Source organism: Eretmochelys imbricata, chromosome 18 (assembly GCF_965152235.1).
Source record: "Eretmochelys imbricata isolate rEreImb1 chromosome 18, rEreImb1.hap1, whole genome shotgun sequence".
NCBI classification, from domain to species: Eukaryota; Metazoa; Chordata; order Testudines; family Cheloniidae; genus Eretmochelys; species Eretmochelys imbricata.
Window position 1 is genome coordinate 12,773,930 of NC_135589.1, and position 24,026 is coordinate 12,797,955.

At 43.7% G+C, this 24,026-nt stretch overlaps 1 protein-coding gene across 1 annotated transcript in view; it reads right to left on the reverse strand.

Moving 5' to 3' along the window:
* PEX14 (peroxisomal biogenesis factor 14) overlaps positions 1-24,026 on the reverse strand; it is a 104,742-nt gene that overhangs the window by 78,555 nt on the left and 2,161 nt on the right. Inside the window, exon 2 of the mRNA XM_077837423.1 lies at positions 10,008-10,055. Coding sequence (XP_077693549.1) covers positions 10,008-10,055 — 48 coding nt within the window. The remainder of the gene's footprint in view (positions 1-10,007; positions 10,056-24,026) is intronic.

Genomic DNA, 24,026 nt, shown 5'->3' on the forward strand with positions numbered 1-24,026 from the left:
TTGTCGAATCTTTTTTTTTAATTTTCTCTTTATGGATTTTTTTTAGCAGTTTACACTTAACACAGTGCTGTACTGTATTTGCCTTTTTTTTTTTTTTTTGGTCTCTGATGCCTGATTGTGTACTTCCAGTTCCAAATGAGGTGTGTGGTTGACCAGTCAGTTCGTAACTCTGGTGTTCGTAACTCTGAGATTCTACTGTAATTGAGTTTTAAAATAATTTCAAGAAAACCTTCCTATTGATTGCAGATCTGGGGCCTAAAGTGACCTGACAGAGTTCTTTAACTATGCTCTGTAAGTACATTTGTGCCTGCATGTTGCATATGTATATTTGTCTAAAAACACAGTAAAAGGAATCGACAAATTAAGAGAGTACATTTTGCATGAACCACAAAAAAAAAAAAGTAAATGAACACTCAGCAATAAGAGACAAAACCAGGCCAAATAAAAAAAAAAACCCTCATCCAAAGGTCAAACACAACAGAAAATTGATTGATAAATTAAAGCATTCTCTCTGCAGCAAACCAAAGGATATTGCATAATGTAGCAACACACGTCGAACTCCCCCTTCCTGGCCTGAAACCTGCACTGCTATTGCCCTCTAAGACCTGATGGAATCATCCTCCAGCATTGGAAATCCACAGCAATATACCCAGGAACTCCCCAAACAAACTGAAGCATTATCGCACCATTAGGGTTACTGCCTGTACATGAGGTCACGAAGCTGATAGTGTCTTTCTCTGGCTGACAGTGGTAAATTATCTTGACTAATGTTTCGCTGGGGGCTATAAGTTAGTTGCCTGCTGACTCTGGCTGTCTGGGAATCCCCTCTGGATAGATTTACTTGTAGAGAATCACTCAATGCAGGCTGCCACTCTGGACTGTTCAAACAAACACGTTGTGGCAGAAAGAAAATTTGTGTAGCAAATAAGCATAAATCTTGTTTTTAATTGTAAACTATAAAAGGTGTGAGGGGGAGAGAATGAGGGCACAAGGTCCTCTCCAGAATACTTCGTCTCCTAGCAGCTTTCAAAAGCTGAGAATTCCTTCCAAGAAGGCTGCACACTATTGCTAATCCCGAAACACAGACTACGATTCTGAAACTTGAAAAAGTCTGAAGACCCTAACTGTGCATGTGTCCTGAGTGAGATTGAGTTTTAGTTAGTCAAAGCAAGAAGCTTTCCAATGGAAATCCTTTCCTTGCATTCACTCTGAAGGCCAGTTTCAGGCAGAGGAGAGACTTTCAAAAGCTCCTATCAGGGGTTCTTAATAGGACTGTCAAGCGATTAAAAAAATTAATCACAATTAATTGCACTGTTAAACAATACCATTTATCTCTTTACAAATGCAGAATTATGTACAAAAAATAACTGCATTCAAAAATAGAAAAATGTAAATCTTTAGCCCTACAAGTCCACTCAGTCCTATTTCTTGTTCAGCCAATCGCTCAGACAAACAAGTTTGTTTACACTTGCAGGAGATAATGCAGCCTGCTTCTTGTTCACAATGTCACCTGAAAGTGAGAACAGGCGTTCGCATGGCACTGTTGTAGCTGATGTCGCAAGATATTTACGTGCCAGATGCACTAAAGATTCATATGTCCCTTCATGCTTCATCCACCATTCCAGAGGACATGCGTCCATGCTGATGACGGATTCTGCTCGATAACAATCCAAAGCAGTGCAGACTGACATGTTCATTTTCATAATCTGAGTCAGAGGCGACCACCAGAAGGTTGATTTTCTTTTTTGGTGGTTCGGGTTCTGTAGTTTCTGCATTGGAATATTGCTCTTTTAACACTTTTGAAAGCATGCTCCACACCTCGTCCCTCTCAGATTTTGGAAGGCATTTCAGATTCTTAAATCTTGGGTCAAGTGCTGTAGCTATCTTTAGAAATCTCACATTGGTACCTTCTTTGTGTTTTGTCAAATCTGCAGCGAAAGTGTTCTTAAAATGAACATATGCTGAGTCATCATCCAAGACTACTATAACATGAAATATATGGCAGAATATGGGTAAAACAGAGCAGGGGGACATACAATTCTCCCCCAAGAAGTTCAGTCACAAATTTAATTAACGCATTATTTTTTTAACGCCCATCATCAGATAGAAGCATGTCCTCTGGAATGGTGGCCGAAGTATGAAGGGGCATACTAACGGTTAGCATATCTGGCACATAAATACCTTGTAATACCTGCTACAAAAGTCCCATGAGAACACCTGTTCTCATTTTCTGGTGACATTGTAAACAAGAAGTGGGCAGCATTATCTCCCATAAATGTAAACAAACTTGTTTGTCTTACTGATTGACTGAAAAAGAAGTAGGACTGAGTGGACTTGTAGGGTCTAAAGTTTTGCATTGTTTTATTTTTGAGTGCAGTTATGTAACAAAAAAAATTATCTACATTTGTAAGTTGCACTTTCAGATAAAGAGACTGCACTACAGTACTTGTATGAGGGAAATTGAAAAATCATATTTCTTTTATCATTTTTACAGGGCAAACATTTGTAATAAAAAATAATAATATAAAGTGAGCACTGTACACTTTGTATTCTGTGTTGTAATTGAAATCAATATATTTGAAAATGTAAAAAAAAATCCAAAAATATTTAACACATTTCAATTGGTAGTCTATTGTTTAACAGTGCGATTAATCGCAATTAATTTTTCTGAGTTAATTGCATGAGTTAACTGCGATTAATCGACAACCCTAGTTCTTAGGGCCATTTTTTTGGTGGCCTCAGCGTGTGGCCACTAACCCCTGCTGGTGGCCATTCTGACAATTTTTCCAACCCCAAGCCACGCTGACCTGGGCTGAAGCCCAGAACCAGAGCCCAAGGGCTGAAGCCCGCTCAACACACACACTGGCCCCACATGTCTGCAAAGGCACTGCCCGGGAGCCCCCAGGAGGCTGTGTGGTGGAGGGCACTGATCCCTTGCTGGCGGTGCCAGCAAACACCAGAGCAGCCAGGAGCAACAGCTGGGCGCTGCTTGTTCCTCCCACCCCACATGTCAACCCAGGAGGCTTTCAGGGCTGCAGAAAAATCCCCTGGTGGTTGCATGCGGCCACAATGACCACATTTGAAAAACACTGTAGAAGGCCCTTTATTCTGTATCACCTTTTAATTTTCACTTCTTGGATTTTGTATGCACTTAATGATTCATTCAGAAAAACAGCAACAAGCTTGGGCCCTGATCCTGAGAGATGCTGAATGCTCTGAACTATAATTGGCTTCACTGAAGACAGTCAAGACCTTGCAGCATCAGGGCTTTAAGCCCAATTCTGCAGCTCTTACCCATTCAATTCAATGGGCTTGTTCATGTAATTAAGGGCCCAGGACTGAATAGCCTGATCCTGTTTGGTCCCAAGTACCCACAACTTCCACTGACTTCAGTTTGAGCTTCAGTTTGAAGGTGCTCAGACTTTGGGTTCAAGCCCTTAGCTTCTCCCGCACAACTCTAATTGAAACTCTCCCTCAGCCTCATCCATAAAGGAAGGAGCTACAGGTAATGAGCAAAGCTGGGAATGGGGAGATGAAACAGGAAGGGCCTAAACACACTGTTTTGTCTGCCACTGAATGCTAGACGCTCAAATCCAGCCAACTGAGAGAGGATATAAATCATGGGGCAAGTCCAGCATCCTAGCTCCAGTTTCTGTTCCCAGAGGGTTTACCCAGCATAAATATTTACTATGCTTTTTACTGGTTTTGTTGCTCATTCACATGGCTCTGACAAAACCTTTGGCACTGGGAGCACCCAGGAATCTAACTGTCCTTCCCAGATACTCTGTGCTCACACAAAATGACCGAGATCCATCTGCACCCCAAGATGCTTTTAGAAAGAATATTTAAGGCTCATGGAAAGGCGCCAGACAGCCCAGGAGACTGAAGTCCTGTTTGCCCACAAAGCATTTACAGAATGGGTAGCGGCAGGGCAAGCTTCCTCATACACACCTCATCCATGTCCTTGAGAGCCCCTTCTCAGGGCGAGAGGTCAAGTCAGTCTCCATGACCCCTTCAGCCTTTGGCACCTCTGCTCAGACTTCCAACAAGGTGACAGACAGCATAATCGCCCAGCAAACCTAAACATTTACTATAATAGAGGGAGACTGCAGGGATGAAATATGACCATGATACAGGCATCTCTCCCCTAGGAACTGGACTGAGACCACGGACTCGTTCCACACAGGACACCAGGGTAGCTCTCAAATAACTTCTGATCACCACAAAGGTGGTCCAGATTAAACCAACAACCCACTAGGAAAAGGATTCATATCCCATTCTCCAATTCCTGCATTGCAAGCATCATCACATGTGCAGACCACCCTTTATGGTAACCACAGTACATCCTGGATCATCCAATACACTCCTGCCACATGGGCATCTCTGTTAACATACGGTGCCAGCACTGGTCTCTGATCTGAAAGCACAACCAGGCCTTGGCTCACACAAGTTCCTTTAAACATCCTTCCTCAAGTCAACTGTAGTGTCAGGATCCCAATATAAACATTACCGCTGTGAACTGAACCGAACCTCACTAATGGTCCAGGAAATCAAACCCAGATACAAACACCAAACTTGTTGACTGTAGCTGTGAGATCAACTTGTAGGATTAAGAGCCTGGAAAATATTGTGGATAGAACTGTTTAATTCTCTTTCCCCCCTCTCAAATTTATTTTAATTCACATGAAAACGGTGAAAAAAAGAAAAAGGAAAAATTAAAGCGGCAACCCTATAAAAACAATGAAGCCAAACTGTCCCCATGTTCTAACAGGCAGCAAAATGTATTTCCCCCAGGAAATTCAGATGGTTCCAGAGTAGACTGTTTTGCAGCCTACACTCAGAAAGGCTTGGAGTACAGCAATGAATATCACTTTAAAGCACTCCCTTCCCATGTTAACTCAAAAATAGCACTGCAGATAAAGCAGCCAGAAGCTTTCCTGAACACATAGGTAAGTGCACAGTGAAGCACCTAGATGAGGATGTGGTCTAGTTATTGGAGCAGGGGACTGGGATTCTGGATTCTATTCCTAACTCTGCCACCATCTTGCTGCATGAACTTGGACAAGGCATTTAATCTGTGTCTCAGTTTGCTCTTTTGTAAAATGGAGATACCACTTATACACCTCACAGGAATGTTATGAGAATTAACAAACTAAGGTCTATGAAGTGCTTGGAGATCCTTAGATGGAAGGGGCTGTATAAGTATCATGGCAACTACTAAAGGGGAAGGAGAAGATGAAAGGATGATGAGCCAGAAGGGGTGCATGAAAGGCTTAGGACTTCAACGGGTATCAGCTAATTCTACACTCTACATTCTACAGCAATAATAACCCTCTTTACAATATACTCTGCCTGGGCCCATTAAGCAATGCCCATGCTCCAATGCCTAAGCCCATCACCTGCTACATGAAACAAAAGGGGAAACACCACAGTGACAAGAAAAAGAGAAAAGCTAAGTGATTCTGCAAACACAAGAAAAGGTGGAACTGCTAAGGGACGGGAGGAAAAATATCCTGTTCTCCATGCCAAGAGTCCTCACTAGAAACCGGTTCAGTGATTTACATTTACAAACAGTGCTTCTTCCAGACACAAAACAGCAGGTGGGGAGCAAGTATTCAAGCAACTTGTGGAAGAACCTCACTTAAGTGCTTTTAAAGACAGCAAAAAAATAATGGCTCTGGTTTTTCAGGTTCTCTCCCAACCTAGGTTCAGGTCAGGAGACTGGATATCTGTGTGCGTGTGTGAACTTTACAATCCCTACTTATGCTGCTGCTGTAGGTTTGGCAGAAACCAGATCCTGACATCAAACACACTGGAGAGCTATTGAGAAACACTTCTGGGATGGCAAGTTAGATTTAAAAGGCTACACAATGTGACTGCCGGGAGACCAAGAAAAGAAGATAGATTAAAAGAGAAAGAGGAGAAAGGAGAATGAAAAAAGGAATGAGAGAGAGAAGACTAAAGAAAAAGGAGAAGGATAGAAAAGGAACAAAAAAGAGGAAAGGAAAGTTCTGATATTTTAACCCAGAGCGGGGTTTTGTTCTCTGTAATTAGGTCTTTTACACATCCCAGGACTTCGCTTTCAGTGGCTACAAAAAGACAAACCTATTCAAATTCCACATGTACTCAGAGCATTATGGGAGATGGCTGCACAAACAAAAGCCGGGGGCAGCAAAAAGGGACCCAGCAGTGACAGTGATCAGCCGGACTCAAGGAGAGGTTGATCCCACACCAGTGATGACAAATGCAGCTGTAAACAGCAGCGGAGCGAGATGCTGACACTCTGTAACACAAGGTTACGTTTCCCACCACAGAGCTACAAGGCAAATTTTAATGGGCCAAGACGGACAGCAGGGAAATGAGTGTCCGCTCGTCGCTGCAAAAATTACAGCTTCGCCCGCCCCCTGTCCATTCCCCACTATCAATGCTCTACCACAACGACCTCTCATTAGAGAGGATTTTTTAAACGTGGACAGTTTATCATAAGAGGACTGGACAGCTCAAGGGATTAATAATGGGACAAGGAGCCCCCGGCCTCCAGTTTGGTTGTTCCAGTCGCACTCAGGTCACAAGTGGCTGAAATTGGAAGTATGCAATGGCTGAAGGAGATCAGTATGAAATCATTTGGTATGGTTCCACCTTGCAAACCCCCAATAACCCTGACAAGCTGTGTTGTAAAAGCCCATAATGCAACAGAGAGCATGCATATCCTGTTTGCCTGATCCTGCAGAATAAGGAATGCCTCCTGCAAGATACTGAGCACCAGCGGCTCCCACTGAAATCAACAAGCCTGAGCCTGCTCTCTTGCTGAAACTAGTGGGGTGAAGGGTGCTCAGCAGGTAGCATGCACCATTTAGCACCATGCAGGGTTGGGTGCTTGGCTAGCCCCATTCAAGTCACATGCAAAATGCAAGCAGGATTAGACCCTAACATGGCATTCGCTGCCTTGGCATAAGATGCCTGCCTTCTACCTTCTTACCCCACAGCTATCCATGAAAGCACTCTCCTCCCTCCATTTCAGCGAGAACCCATCCTGTGACCTGCTGAGCAGTCCCCAATGAAGTCAAAGGGATTTGGAGGTACTCAGCAGATTTTGGTGACAATTCTTTTCTCTTCTACGAGTCTATGAAAACAGGCCTCCCTCTTCTGTTGCTTTATACCAACCCTGAAGTGAGTGGGGCTAAGCCCGGATGCAGAGCTCCCTGCCCAACATACAGCCCACTTGTGGATTAGAGCCAAATTTTGTTCTGCTGTTTATGTGAACATTTTACAGTCTTGTGCTGTCACAGGATGACTGGCCTGTAAGGGTGAGCTAGGACTAGTGCGCCTGTGCCTTATCAGCACACCCCCAGTGTGGGACAATTAATTCAGTTTAAAAAAAGTTTCAAAAAGAGTTTGAGGGCCTTCTGGAAAGGAGTTTAATTGTAGTAATTAATTGTGTGGAGCAAAACAAATAAAGCTGGGAGCTCAGCAGTAAGGTGGGATGGCCTAGGGGTCAGCAGTGGCTGGAAAGACCCACCCAGGATCAGTGAAGGGCTGGTAGAGCAGAAGCTGAGCTCCGGAAAAGGGACTCTGAAAAGCAGTCTGGAATTGAGTGAGACTGTGACCCAGAAAGGGGTTGTGGGAATCCCCTACCCCTCTAGTGGGAAGAGGACTGGGACACAGCTGAGGAGGCTGGAGTTTATGTTTAGTGTTGAACAACCTAAGGAGATATCAGGGGAGAAGAACTGTGTTTGCCCAGATGGCGAGGCTGGGAGAGACTGAATATGTCCTGCTGAGAGGTGGGGAAAAGAGACTGTTGCTTTCTCATTAAACCAAGCCCCAAGAAGGGGGTTTTGTTGCATGATCCCAGACTCACTTTTTTGTTGAAGTGTCCCTGGGAGAAGGGAACTATAGGATGGACCCTGTGTAGCCACTGAGGTAGTGCAGAGCACGTCCAAGCCTGTGACAGGTGCCATCTGCCTACAAGGCTGTTGCTGGGCCCAAGCCCCACCGTATACATGGGGGGAGTGGGCATTTTCATGGGGGTGCAGGAGCTGCAGAAGAGAGTGTGGGGTATGTAATCTGGCTCACAGAACTGAACTGTTCATTTAATAAGACTTCTACAGATACTCAGCTAAGCAATAATGACTCCTAAGCAGATGTGACAGAGGCTCAGAGAGTTTAATATACAAAATTAATTAAAAAATAAGGAGAAAGGCTCCACCTTTCAACAGGGCTCTGATTACCCCAAATGCAGGATTCACCATTATGTGATCAGAGTTAATTTTGGGGTTCTTTGTTATTTATATTTTATATCTATATACACACCCACACATATATAGCTTAGAGACTAACCAATTTATTTGAGCATAAGCTTTCGTGAGCTACAGCTCACTTCATCGGATGCATATTGTGGAAAGTGTAGAAGATCTTTTTATACACATAAAGCATGAAAAAATACCTCCCCCCACCCCACTCTCCTGTTGGTAACAGTTATTACCAGCAGGAGAGTGGGGTGGGGGGAGGTATTTTTTCATGCTTTGTGTGTATAAAAAGATCTTCTACACTTTCCACAGTATGCATCCGATGAAGTGAGCTTTAGCTCACGAAAGCTTATGCTCAAATAAATTGGTTAGTCTCTAAGGTACCACAAGTCCTCCTTTTCTTTTTGCGAATACAGACTAACATGGCTGTTACTCTGAAACATATATAGCTGTTTTCTTTCCTCTGAACACTTATATAGCTCTGTATAAAGAGGAGAAAATATATTAATTAAATAGAAGATAATGTTAGAGTTGGCCTGGAGAGAGAGCGACTTCTAGACCAGTGCCAGCTGTGAGGATTTGCAGCCTGCTCTGGGCTTCCTGGAAAAATACACTCTCAAAGAACAGGACATCAGCAAGAAACAACAGAGAGGGCAAATCTTGGCACAGGGAACTTCAACCAATTAGGACATGCTCACAGTGGTATGAGGCAAGAGGAATGTTCATTACAAGGCTTGTGTGCTCAGATTTCCAAATTTACCAGTCCATGAGCAGCAACCCTTCCATAAGATGTGTCTTTACCCCCACTTTCTAACTCACCGTCTCTAAAGAAATGCTTCCTTCCTTTAAAAAACAGCTCCTGAATGCTCCAGCCAAAGAATCCAAGACACAAGAGGTTTTAATGTTACCAATGCAGGGCCCTTACAGAAAGCAGTTGGGGCTTACCGTTACAGAGAGCCTGGTCCCACATTCCTCATGCACCCCGAACTCCCACTGAAAACAGCACCGGGGGTAAGCTACTGAAGAGACTTAAAGAGAGGAGTGATGTGTTGTTTAGAGCAGCAGAGGGGACAATTATTTTAGCAGTGTTTTGATTGGGCTAGAGGGCCAAGGCGAGAAACCAGGAGATGGTAATATGAAGTTATTGCAGCCCAGGAGAGAAAAATGGTGGCTCAATTCCCAACCCACCGCACTGTAAGAAGATGAAGTTTCTCATGGTTATCATCACACACACAAATCCCAGAGCTCTTTCCAAAACAGTACAAGTCAAAACATTGGCTCACATGCAATACCTTCTGCCAGCAACTTCTGAGTTCACTCCTGGCTTATTTGAGCATACAGTCAACTTGGGATGAGGTTTCTGAACAGGGAGGTTAGTTTTATTGGACAGTAACCTTCAGGACCCAAGCTCAAATCATGTCTCAGAGGTTTTTCTTCAATGGGTTCAGACTCCTCACTAATACACACTGATCAACAGCACACACTACGCACATTTAAGACAGCCCAGGGCTCAGATAAGCAAGGAGGACTGACTGACCCACAACTAACCCCTGAAAAAGCAGGAGGTGATGGGCAAAGGTCATAATTCAGAGGTCACCAGCAGGGCAGCATGGGATGGTTTAGACTTTTTCTCTCAGCACAACATGTGCGCCCAAGAAGAGAGAAAGTACTCATGCAAAATGGTTCAACTAAGGGAATAATTTGTAAAACTCAGTTTAATAGTTTGAAAGGAAATTATATTCTGCATCTCGATGAACTCACCAGTGGCTCCCGAGACACGACATTCTCAGTTCCAGGAGAAGAGCCAGTCTGCAAAGAAGAGGGAAAAGAAGAGTGATGTTACAGTGCCACCTAATGGACACATCTAAAAATGCTTGTATGTTAAGGCCCCACAGCACCCGACCAGGATCAGGCACTCACAGCCATTGACATGAATGGCAGCTCTGTCATGAACCAAAGATCACATGTGACCCAAAAGGCCTGGACATCAGAGATGCTAAGCTCCTGCAACTTCCATTTAATCCAATGGAAGCTGCAAGCGCTCAGCACCTCTGAGGAGTCATTAGTTATCATGAGTCAAAGAAATCACTGACAGACAGATCAGTCATGCCATTTTGAAAGAAACATACCTGATAATTACACTTCAGAATTCAATAGCAAGGTGACCTAGTGGACAGAACTTGAGACTGGAAATCAGTATGCCTAAATTCCTAGCTGCACCACTGGACTCACTGTGTGATCCTGGGCAGGCCATTTCCCCTTTCTGTGTGTGCCTCAGTTTTTCCACGTGTAAACTGAAGATAACATTTCACCCACCTCCCAGGGCTTAATGTTTGCAAAATGCTTTGCGTTCCACGGGGTGGGGGGGGGGGGGATGGTTGCTATAGAAGTCCAAAGTATTGTTATTAAATTGAGTTCAAAGGTACATCTCTCTGGTCCAGTGTTTTATTATCCTGTGTAGAAAGACTGAATTTAGTCTAAAGTTTGGCATATCCCATCTCTGGAATAGAACAATGTTTTGCATTTCTTTAGCATCATTCATCCAAGGATTTCAAACCAAATTCATGTTAATTAATTAGACCTCACAGCAACTTTGTGACTTCGACTAGCCACATAAGAAAAGGGAGATGGATTTTTTTTTAAACAGTGAAAAAATATTAGGAAATTTAATCATTAAGTTCCAAAAACCAAACACTATCTATTCCACATTCCATTTATCAATATGGGGCTGAATTTATGAATGATATTTAACACTTGCATGGGAGTTTCTATTTCCAAAGAGCTTTACACTTAACCAGGATACCAAGGTAACAGGCACCTTAGAAATATAGTCAAGTTCATGACTCCCCAGTGAGCTTAGAATTGTCACTCTTGTGTTACAGATGTGGAAACAGAAACACAGAGAGGTGAAGAGTGTTGACAGCTATGTGACCTGAAGCAATGGTCAAGCTGAACTTAGAACTCAGGAGATTCTAGCTTTCAGGCTCAGATCATACTTTAACCTTGTTGACTGCCTCCACAGTCCAAAAGCAGAAATAACTTTATCAAAGACCCATGTTTCACCAGCACAAAACACAGAGGCAAGTTTAGAGCACAGAGGCCCCTTTCCCTAGCACAAGCTGGAGTTTTGTGTGCATGCAAGACCCTCAGCTTAAACCATCAAGTAACACCACAGTCTCATCCCATATCTACACTATAAAATTATGTCGACCTAACTTACGTTGGCATGCAGCCACCACACCGCTTGTGTGTGCACACTTGACTCCTTGCGTCAGCGGTGTGCGCCCTCATCAGGCGCGCTTGTATAGATTGAATTGTCAGGGTGGGGCATTGTGGGATGGCTCCTGAAAGCCAGGAACAGTTGTGCACACTGATACTGCGTTGACCCAATTACGTCACCAGTGACTCTATGCTGCTCCGGGAGGTGGTGTTACTAAATCGGCGCAGAGAGACACTTACGTCGGTGAGAGCGTAATTTAACTGAATACACTTCCAAAGCTAGATCGACACAAGGCAGCTTATGTCAACCTAACCGTGTAGTGTAGACCAGGCCTCAGAGACCTTCTCCCCCATTCTGTCTGATTCACTCTTATACAACATATCACACCTACTAAGCATCTCAGGTGTTTCCCATGCTAAAAAATAAGGCACTGCCTGTTAGGAACAAGCATTTACCACAAGAGGGTGCCAATAATTCACTTCACTGCAACCTCATTGTTCTTGGTCGTACTTGCAGCAATACCAGGACTCAGATATATCCTCTAGGTCCCCATATTGCAGGCCCCATTACCCTTCTATTTCAGTGCAGGAGACAGTATTACATGGCACCAAGACAAGGGTGTCCAAGTGCTAAAGTGCATGACCCCATCTCCAAGCTACTAAGAGGGACACTATCTCCCCAGCTACAAGCTCTTCCACTGGCCTCACATTCACTCTCTCTTGTATATGCACCCCTGCTTTTGAGATTTTATAGCAGGGTCAGGGCAAGCCACCAAGTGAGCTTAAAGTCTCGCCTACAAAAAAGTGGGGAAAATCTAGAGATTAAAACAAAAATACACTTGGTGTGGTTTATTTAGAGATCAGGGCTAAGTTAACCCCTTGGAGACTGCGGACAGCTGCATACCTCATAGTAAATACTCCGTAGTCTGGCTGGTTTTCTGGAAAATGCTGGTGTCCAAAGGGTTAAGATCAGGAGGAGGCTTTCAGGAAAGGGAACCCACAGAGTAGAATATCAAAGTGTGGTGGGGCCACCTTTCTTCAGGACATGTGGGAATTTGGTCGAGTGTTTAAGATGGGAGCTCAGGTGTAAGGATCCTGAGTCCTCCCTGCTCATTTTTGTCACTCTAGGAGCCTTGGGAGTGGCCTTGTGGTTATCTGGTCTGGGGAGCTAAGCAGAGTTCAGTTAACAGCAGTTATGAACAATCTGCAGAGAACGATGCTGGAAAAAAACCGGGTTCACCCTCTGTCAGCATCATCCCTTCTGAGAGATGAAACTGATAACCCTGCAGTCTCCCCCACCTTTAGCAGGTGGCAAATTAGAATTTCCGCGTTGTTAAGCACACAACACCAAATCCAACCTCTAACGCAATTCCCAACAGTTTGGACAGCTAAGATTTCACTCTTCCAAATCTAGAAACAATGTTGCAAGCTCCCACTGTGCATCATCTGGAGGATGGACATTGAAACATCCATTTACCTATTTACTACCAGTGAGTGTGAAGTTCTCTCTAGTGAGTTTGAGGATATAAGCAGCCAATTTCTGCAGATTTTAAGCTTTTGGTTTTTTTAAAAATTAAGTTTATGGCCCTTATGATTGCAGAGAAAACCTACCAAACATGAAGTGTAACTTACGTAATCGTGACTGCTCAAGTCTGCAGTAAGTCAGCTCCAGTGCCTCTGCAGCTGCTCATTTCTGATGCTTGGGAAAGCTGAGTGAACTGACACAACATTAGTCTGTTTTTCTGCTGTTCTTTGGAACCCAAGGGTTAAGTGTGAAACTTACAAGAATCAGGTCAGGTTTACCATGTTGATGCTTGGGAAAGCACCAGAAAAAAATAATGGAGGTGTTACCTCCAGATGTAGCTTGTGGCCCTCCCCAAAATCTTTCCTTTTGTCCTCTGGCTAACAGGTATCTGGTGCGCCTTTCAAATCCTGGTGAAGAACAGTAGGAGTCTGTGTGTGATATAGGTCTCCCTTCTACAATCCTGAGGGACTATACATTAACAAAAGCCTATATTAGAGCAGACAGATCCTATGACAGTGGAACACAGCCTTGCACAGCTGGTGAGCTACTTAGTCAAAGGGAGTCTATAAACTACAAAATAACTAGGGCATAGAGTCCTGAGGCCATCTCACCACATATTGACACAATGCCACAGCACCAAGGCCACAAGATCCTCCAGGACTTACTTTGACACACTGGTACCTCTTCTCCCCATGCTCTCACCCCAATACTTAATGTCCTTAGGCACCATTTTGGGAGCCCTCTTGCGGTTAACACTTGTGCTGTCTCTGGTGCTGACTGAAAGCCCACTGAAGTCAATGGAAAGACTCCCATTGACTTCAATGGGGTTTGGATCAGAATTTCTGAGAACAGGCAGAGCAAAAGGCACACTGAAAAACCCTTGATGAAGCCCTAAAAGCTACATGTGGCTATGGAGCCATTTGTGGAGCATTACTCCTCTATGCCACTATTCCACAGATATTCTGCTTACAAAAACTGGTTATTCAGAATAAGTATGTCTGGCCCTTCTGTAGCTCTTTCCAAGGAATTCAAAGCAATTTTGCGAGTACTAATTAAGTCTCACACATCTAATGTGAGGTTTAGTTATTCCTATTTTGCAGATATGGAAACTGAGGCAACAAGAGGCTAAGTGATTTGCCTAAGATCACAGAGCAAGTCAGTAGCAAAACATAGAAAAGAACCTATTTCCCTGACTTAACTACTGCAGATTGTACAACTGTAGGACATTCCACTAGTGCCCTGAATATGCCCATATGCACTTTCTTCTGGAGTCTAACCAATATTTGCTGTAAACTCACTCAGCACATGTGGAACATTTGGTTATTCCTGGACTTTGTCTGATGCTGGATGATTAACTCCTCCACAGAAAGCGCAGGTTACTATGGGAAACCATACATTACACTTATCAATAGGAATTTGAATTCTGAATACTCATAGGACAAATACTGAAGCACTCTGAGAGCTGCCTTTAAACAGACTGACCATATGCATCTGACTTACAAGTTATTTATGGTATTTCGATTGTATCAGCCATGTTTACTATTGTTTTTAATGGAGATGGAGATGGTGATGGTGCATTTCCCTTGCAGCAAAGCTTTCAAACACAAGAAACTCAAGGGACAATTCAAAGTTTAAGGAGCTAGTCTCATATGACATGGAGCATTTCTCCTCCAGTTCACTGGCTGAGACAATATATTACTGACATGTGATGTGGCTGGATGTAGAGCTCAGGTGTCTACATTACAGAACACCCCGTCCCTTGTTGCAGCCTCAGCAGAAAGGCCAGAAGATAAACAGGCAAGAGACATTGGCAGATTTGGGGTAAGCTTGCCTTGATATTGCCTCTGAAACAATTAGAGGAATTAAGACTCTGCAGCCGTAAAAGCACTACATTTGCTTTGATCACCTCCTCCCCCAAAACAAAACAAAAAACAGCTGGGCACTGGGACCACCCCAGGCCAGATTAATATGGCTTTAAAAGTGTTTTTAGCCACACATGTAACATTTTAAACTTTAGGTCCTGGTAGTCTCCTTTATCTCCAAGCTTAATCATAGGTATTGCATTGGTAAGTATGAAAGGTGTAGACCACCAGTGCCTTCCATCTACATCACCATCTCTCCTGTTTCTGTCTCTGACATTAAAATTAGATTCCGCCTGTCTTTAGCCCACTCTGCTCTGTGGCATTATACTGCAGAAAAGAAAAACCTTGTACACTGCAAGCATTGTGCTTATGGGTTATCCTACCCTAGTGGATGCAGCAACCATATTAGTACCAAGTCCCATGTGATGGTCTATACTATTATGGTCACCACTTTTATTAGACTATGATAAATTTTGTATAAAGTGTGCCTTGGGAGATATTAATTGAAGACTCATAATCTGCTGAATATTATTGTCTTGGTAAAATGTGTGTATCAACATTGTATGAGAACATATTAGATTCTACTAAGTATCTTTGTTATAACATGCTCCAAGGTTAAGACAAGCAGGCACAAACCAGATTTTCCAGAGACAAAGACACACTGGCACCCCCAGACAGTTATCAACGAAGTCAAGAGGGTTATCGCTTACTTAAGCGGCTATTCTCCACCAATGGGAAGGTGTAAATAAGAAATTTACACTGCATCACAGGAACGTTTCAAACATCACATCCACAACAGACTACACGTCACCGTGACTCAGCAAGGATGTTTCTAGCACAAGAAATTGAGTTATAAAGCGGGGCGGGGAGAGAACGACTTGATTTTACCTCTCCTCCTCCTCCCACCTCTATGCACATTACATCAATGACTCTCAAAGAACTAAACTAAGTGGGGAGTGGTCCCAGGCTGGAAGGAGACCCAGCCTGTGAAATGTACAACAGTGTATGCTGAGGCAAAACCTTTGCTTCTACGTTCACTTAGCTTGTTAAGTCATGTATTAGCTTGCCTATTACTCTTTTATTTCTTTTGTAAACAATCTTGACTTTTATGCATTATCACTTGTAATCACTTAAAATATTTCTATAGTTAATAAACTTATCTAATTGTTTTATCTTAACCGGCGCATTTGGATTAAAGTGTGTGGGAAGCTCCATTTGAGATAACCAAGACTGGTGCATATATCATTTTCCTTTGATGAAATGATAGACATTCTATGAGCTTGCATTGTTCAGTAGTGTGCTGCACAGTACAAGACACACATTTTGGTGGGTGTGGGGGGGAGACAAGGCTGGGACTAAGAATTTGCCCCTGTATGTAATTCATGAGTGACTGGTCATAATGCTCATGTACAGTAACTCCTCACTTAACGTTGCAGTTATGTTCCTGAAAAATGTGACTTTAAGTGATACAATGTTAAGCGAATCCAATTTCCCCATAAGAATGAATGTAAATGGGGGGGTTAGGTTCCAGGAAAATTTTTTTGGGCCAGACAAAAAGACTCGGCGCCCCCCCCCCCCGCCTCCTGCCCGTGGCAATCAGCTGGCTTGTGGCGTTTTGGAGGCAGGAGGGAGGAGCAAGGACTTGGCGCGCAGACTCCCCCTCCCTCCCCTCCCTTCTAAACACCACAAGCCAGCTGATTGCCGCGGGCACGAGGCAGGGGACGGAGGGGGGAGGCGCGCCGAGTCCTTGCTCCTCCCCCCTCCCTCAGCAATCAGCTGGCTTGCAGCGTTCAGGAGGCAGGGGAGGGAGGCGGAGCCTGCACACCAAGTCCTTGCTCCTCCACCCTCCCCCCCGGCCTCCTGCCCATGGCAATCAGATGGCTTGCGGCGTTTTGGAGGCAGGAGGGAGGGGGGAGGAGCGAGGACTTGGCATGCAGGCTCCCCCTCCCTCCCCTCCCTTCTAAACGCCGCAAGCCAGCTGATTGCCAAGGGCAGGAGGCGGGGGGGAGGAGGGGGAAGGCACTGATCCACAGGGTCTGCTGGCAGGCGGGAGGCACTGGAGTGGGGGCAGCATAGGGAGGCTGCCAGCTGTGGAGAAAGCAGGCAGCCAAACAATGTAAGAGTGGAGCATTGCACAACTTTAAACGAGCATGTTCCCTAATTGATCAGCAACGTAACAACGAAACAACATTAACCGGGATGACTTTAAGTGAGGAGTTACTGTATTTAATTGGGAGTGAATTTGCATGCTGAAGGCTGTCTGAGCAGGCCAGGTGAAGAAGTTCTGACAGCATAGCAGTGTAAAAGGCACCCCATGCTAGAGAATTAAGGAGACACAGCTGTTCAGTGGTCCAGATTGTACCCTGGGGGAATGCCACACCCACTCAGGCAGCAGCTCCATATTTTTAATCCTTTTCTCACTCACACAGACATACTACATGCTAACTTCTGGGTGACAAGAGTCTCAGCTTGTGTGTGTGATTATACAGCCAATTAGGTGTCATTTGTATCCCAAACCAAGTGGCTTGGAAATTTAGAACATTGTTATCTAAGCAACAGCATCACTGCCAAATGTTTTAAAAGAAATTTTAGGTTTTCCAGTGGTATAGGGATTCAGTGTTTGTTAGAAAAATCAGAGGCCAGGGCTGGTGGCTTGCTGAGTTTGAGTCATCAAGTCTATTGCCATACAGTTTAGAGTTAACAGAAAAGCTGATGCCCGAAGGAAAATTGGAAAACTGATTTTTAAAAACAGTCCTGCTCATCTCTTTGCACTGTCTCTCTACTCTTCCCCTGATTTTATTATTAGGGACATTCACAGAAAAGAAGGATCTTTGTTGTTATTTGATTTATTAAAGGAGGCACTGTCACCGTCCATGAGTCTAAGAGGGCACCAAAAGTATATTTAGTAAACAAAAAATAAATCTTTTACAAACCCCAATAGAAACATTTATGGCCTTTTTAGAATTTTAACAGGAATCATGCTGAGTACTAAGGGCTTGTCTACACGTACATTTTATAGCGCTCTAACTTGCTGGCTCAGAGGTGTGAAAAATCACCCCCCCCCCGAGCGCAGCAAGTCTGAGCGCTTTAAAGCGCTAGTGTAGACAGGCTCCCAGCACTCGGAGCTAATCCCCTCGTGGAGGCGGATTACCAGGAGCACTCGGAGAGCTCTCTCCCAGCGCTCACGTGTGACCGCACTCCCGCGACAGCGCTTTGAAGTTTCCAGTGTAGCCATGTCCTCAGTATTAACAGACCACACAGGGTGGTGATAATACTCAACACCCTCATGCTGAACTATGTGCAAACAAACAAACAGCATCAATGGGGAAAAAGTCAATTCATTTTTTAGTTCTTTCAGCTTCAATTTAAAATTCCCACTGACTTCAATGAAAGTTGGATTGGACTCTGCATTAGTCATATTGGTAAAGACATCTGTTACGACTTTTTTTAGCTCAACAATGTCTCCCTTAAGAGTCCAGCCACCCCTGCTGTCTATTGCTCTCTTGGAGGCTTCATTCTGTGTTTCTTCCACCCAATACTACAAGTCGCTGGGTGCTTTCAAATCCCACTGAGATCAATGGAAGGGGAGGGCACTTGGCATCTCACAGGATCAAGCCTTGCCTGAGGACTCAACTCACTGCAGTGGAAATGTTAACAATGTCACAGACAGAGGGTGAGGACTGCAGGTGGGGAAGACAGCAGCCAAAGCTGATGGATGTGGAGAACAACAATGATCCTAATTAATTTCCACTCGGGTACACAGAGTAGTGAGCAGGGAAGGGGAGAAAATGTCACAAACAAGCAGGATTATTCCAAAGTAGAATATCCTTTTAAAACTACCACAGAACAGCAGCTGCTCTTTAACCACACATTGAGTGCTGCCTCACACACCTGGGGTAACACACACCTCCAGAGCTGCCCTATGTATCAGCTGGATCACTCCTGGAGTGATAACATCCCTAGGGAGTGCGACTGCCTGGAAACGAGGACTTCCACACAGGCTGCAGTTGAGTCCAGCAAGAAAGGGGTTAGCCAGCCCCTTCCACCCCCACAGACTTCAGGCAGCAAAACATTGTTATTCCAGCCCATCCAGAGAAGCAATTTCCCTCCTCCCCAATGCAATTAAACAGACAATAATTTCCCTAATGTGGAACAATTACTCTTCAGCAGCATGTGCCAGCAAAAGGAATATTCTGTCCTATCTCAAACACTTCTTGGCAGAGAGAAAGCGGACAGAGTAATAACACCATTTAGCTCTTTACAAACGCTGACACCCTATGAACTTGTTAACTATTACCATCTCCATTTTTCACATTGGGAAACCAAGACAGGGAGAGGTGACATGTCTTGCCCAAGGTCACAGAGAAGTCAGTGTCAGAGCTGGGATTAAAACCCAGGAGGTTCTTATGAGCCAAACACTAGGTCACATTTACTAGACATACAAGAAAGAGAGGAGTTTCCATTTTCAAATATTAAACCTCCTTTTGGGGCACTACAGCTCTGGGTAACTGTAATAAAAGGTCTCAACAGGGGGATGGGTGAAGATGACAGTGTACATAACTTCCTTGTCCCTCCAGGCAATTCACGAGAACCCTGACTACTTCTCAGGCAACCAGACTTTCCAGGTGGCACTACAGTTTATCAGACTCTTTCTAGAATGCTTAAAGCTAATAGCCCGGGAAGATTTCCCAGACGACCCACACGTCAGTTCCAATCTTTCCCAAATTTTCATCCTGCTGAGATGTTCACCCAGGTGAGTGAGAATGGCACATAATGCCTGTGCCAAAAAGTACCATCAAGGACGGTTGGCCAGTGAAAAGCCGGAAGTCCAGCAAACCTGACCCTAAACCGCTAGCAAAAACAATGAGGAGTCCTTGTGGTACCTTAGAGACTAACAAATTTATTTGGGCATAAGCTTTCATGGGCTAGAACCCACTTCATCAGATGCTAGCATCACCTTACGGCTGGGTCCACGGGGAGATCTGCACTGGTTCAAGCAAAGATTTGAGTTTAAAATAATGTATCTAAACCAGTGCAAACCTCTGCATGAACAGCCTTACTTGAATTTTTATGGATTCGTAGATTGTAAGGCCAGGCGAGACCATTGCAATCATCTACTCTGACCTCCTATAGAGCACAGACCAGAGAATTTCCTCAAAATAATCCCTAGAACAGATCTTTTAGAAAAGCATCTCATCTTGGTTTAAAAATTATCAGTGATGGAAAATCCACCACAAGCCTTGGTAAGCTGTTCCAATGGTTAATTACCCTCACTTGTAAAAATTTGCACCTTATTTTCAGTCTGAATTTGTCTAGCTTCAACTTCCACCCATTGGATCATGTTATACCTTTCTCTGCTAGATTGAAAAGCCAGTCATTAAATATTTGTTCCCCACGTAGATATAGGCTGTAATCAAGTCACTCCTTAATATTCTCTCTGTTAAAATAAACAGATTGAGTGGGGTGGGGGGAGAGAAAACCTTTTGTAGTGGTAAACACCCATTTTTTCATGCTTTGTGTGTATAAAAAGATCTTCTATACTTTCCACAGAATGCATCCGATGAAGTGAGCTGTAGCTCACGAAAGCTTATGCTCAAATAAATTGGTTAGTCTCTAAGGTGCCACAAGTCCTCCTTTTCTTTTTGAGTTTCTTGAGTCTATCATTATAAGCATGTTTTCTAATCCTTTCATCATTCTCATGGCTCTTCTCCGAACTCTACAATTTATCAACATCCTTCCTGCATTAGGGACACCAGAACTGGACGCGGTATTCCGGTAGCAATTGCACCAGTGCAAATACAGAAGTAAAATCGCCTCTCTACTTCTACTTGAGATTCCCCTGTTTATTCATCCAAGGACTGCATTAGCCCTTTAGACCACAGTGTTGCCCTCGGAGCCCATGTTCAGCTGATTATTCGCCATGACCCCCAAATCTTTTTCAGAGTCACTACCTCCCAAGATAGAGTACCCCATCATGTAAGTAATGCCCCACATTCTTTGTTCCTACATTTAGCCATATAAAAAGGCATATTGTTTGCTTGAGTCTAGCTTATCAGTTGATCCACATTGCTCTTAATCATTGACCAGTCTTCATTACTTACCACACCCCCAGTTTTTGTCCCATCTGCAAACTTTATCAGTGATGATTTAATGTTTTCTTTGAGGTCATTATTAAAAACAGTGTAGGGCCAAGAACCAAGCCCTGCAGGACCCCACTAGAAACACCTGTTTGACGATTCCCCATTTGCAATTACATGTTGACACCTATCAGTTAGCCATCTTTTAATCCACGTAAAGTGTGCCATGTTAATTTTGTAACATTCTCATTTTTTTAATCAAAATGTCATGCGGTACCAAGTCGACTGCCTTACAGAAGTCTAAGTATATTACATCAATACTATTATCTTTATCAACAAACTGGTAATCTCATCCAGAAACATATTAAGTTAGCTTGATAGGATCCACTTTCCATGAACTCATGTTGATTGGCATTAATTATGTTACACTCCTTTAATTCTTTATTAATCTAATCCTATATCAGCTGCTCCATTATCTTGCCTGGAATCAATGTCAGACTGACAGATCTATAATTACCCAGGTCATTCTGTTTACCCCTTTTACATACGGGCACAACACTTGCTTTCTTCCAGTCTCCTGGAACTTTCCTCATGTTCCAAGAAAATCAACATTAACAGTCCAGTGAGCTCCTCAGATAGCCTTTTAAAACTCTTACATGCAAGTTATCCGGACCTGCTGGTTTAAGAATGTATAACTTTAGTAGCTGCTGTTTAACATCCTCCTAAGAGACCAGTGGAACGGAAAAAGTGTTATCATATGATATGACTTCATCGTCTGTTTCTTTCCCAAATGTGGAACAGAAATATTTATTGAACTTTTCTGCATTTTCTTCGTTATTATTGATCATTCTAGTATTTCCATTCAGTAATGGACCAGTACTATTGTTAGGATTCTTTTTTGTTCCCAATACTTAAAAATGCCTTCTTATTGTCCTTAACTCTGCTGGCCAAAGATTTATCCTTGTGTCCCTTTGTTTCCCGTATCAATTTTCTACAATTCCTCGCTTTTGATTTATTCATTACTATCAACTTAAAAGTTTAGTTTAAACCTGTTTCCAACCAATTTAAACTAATCCAAAATAGCCACTCTCAAACCAAAATAAGAGTGTTCATCCAGGGGTTTGCATTGATTTAGTTAAACAAGTCCAAGTTCGTATGTGGACAAGGCCTAGGAGACCATGAACTCTCCTGGAGGCAGATATTAACTTCATCACATCCTCCCTGCTGCTGAAACCTCACCAGGCCTTCATACCTCCCTTCCCCTCTTCATTATACTTCAGCTCTCTCCTCTATCGCCTTCCCAAGTACCACCATGTGCAGAACTGCACACATACAGAGCAGCTACATCCTCCATCTCCTCTCAGGCTTCCCACATTCGCTCCAGGATCCAGTTTAAAATTGTCCTCGTAGCCTTTAATACCCTCCTAAAGCTTGCTCCAGCCAACCTCACTGGCCTTGTGTGCCCCTACCTCCCTCCCCACTCAGGGCATGTCGGTGCTACAGTGGCACAGGCGCAGTACTGCAACTATGCCACAGTACTGCCATAGTGTAGACGCTTCCTACATCAGCTGAAGAGGTTTTTCCACATCCTTCATGCTATTGTAAAAATCTTTGTACAAAATATGCCTTGTGAGATATCATTTGAAAACTGATAACGCACTGATCAATAATATCACAATGAAAGTATGTAGCAACATTATATGTAAAGTTATGAACATAAACTGAAATCATGACTGAAGTGTGTTTACCAGACAAGTCTGGGGAGTGGGAAAACCTGTTTCTCAAAGACAAAGGACAAGCTAATGCCCCTAGCCAGGTGTCATCAAATCTCATGGGCAATCACCTATCAAGTGGCCATTCTTTGGCAAGCAATGGGGGCTAGAAAAAACAGATTTGCATCTTAGCAAACAACAGCATGGAATCTTTTTCACCACCAGACTCCTTGACTCCACCCGCACAGAGGGAATGAACTTTATCTAGAGGTAACCCTCAGGAAAATGACAGGTTTCAGAGTAGCAGCCGTGTTAGTCTGTATTCGCAAAAAGGAGTACTTGTGGCACCTTAGAGACTAATGAAGTGAGCTGTAGCTCACAAAAGCTTATGCTCAAATAGATTTGTTAGTCTCTGAGGTGCCACAAGCACTCCTTTCCTCATAAAAAAGCTTTTCAAAGGGTGACTGAACTATAAAAGTGAGGGCCATAAACACCCATATTCTCTCTCCCTATCCTTCTCTCTCTTTTTCACCTAAGAACACAACAGAAACAGCCATTAGACTTTGGGAGAGATCCTGGCCTGAAAGCTGGTCAGCCCTGTTGCTGGGAGCACATGGTAAGAATTTTATCTGGACCCAAGTCTAGTGTGTTAAGTTTAGTAATGGGAAGCATTTTATCTTTATTTCTTTCATAACCATTTCTGACTCTAATGCTTTATACTTGTACTAACTTAAAATCTAACTCCTTGTAAACTTGTTTTATTCTTTAATCAAAACTAATCCAGCACTGTGAACTGTGTGGGTAACTCCATTTATGGTAGCAAACTGTTGTATATTGATCCCCGTAGAGGGGCAACGGACCTAATATATCTGGATTGTCAAGGAGAGGGCTGGACAGTGCAGTACTCATGGGAAAGCAGGGACTGGGAGTGTATTGGAGTCATCATGCAAGTGGAAAGGAGTACTTGTGGCACCTTAGAGACTAACCAATTTATTTGAGCATGAGCTTTCATGAGCTACAGCTCACTTCATCGGTGCCACAAGTACTCCTTTTCTTTTTGCGAATACAGACTAACACGGCTGTTACTCTGAAACCTGTCATCATGCAAGTGGTAACCAAGGCTGGTAGAAGCCAGAGTGTGACTGACTGGCAGGCTGCTGATATACACAGACATCCAGGGTTTTATCTGCTTGCTGGAAGGCTGTTAGTGCGTGGCCCAGGTGGGAGCTACAGTAGCACAGCATTGCAAGGCACCCAAGTTTGCAAGGCAGGGGTGACACAGTCCCTCACTGATCTGGATTGCACCCCAGAATGTCATACAGGTAATCCACCTCCCCAAGTGGCAGTAGCTAGGTCGATCGTTCTGTCGACCTAGCCACATCTCC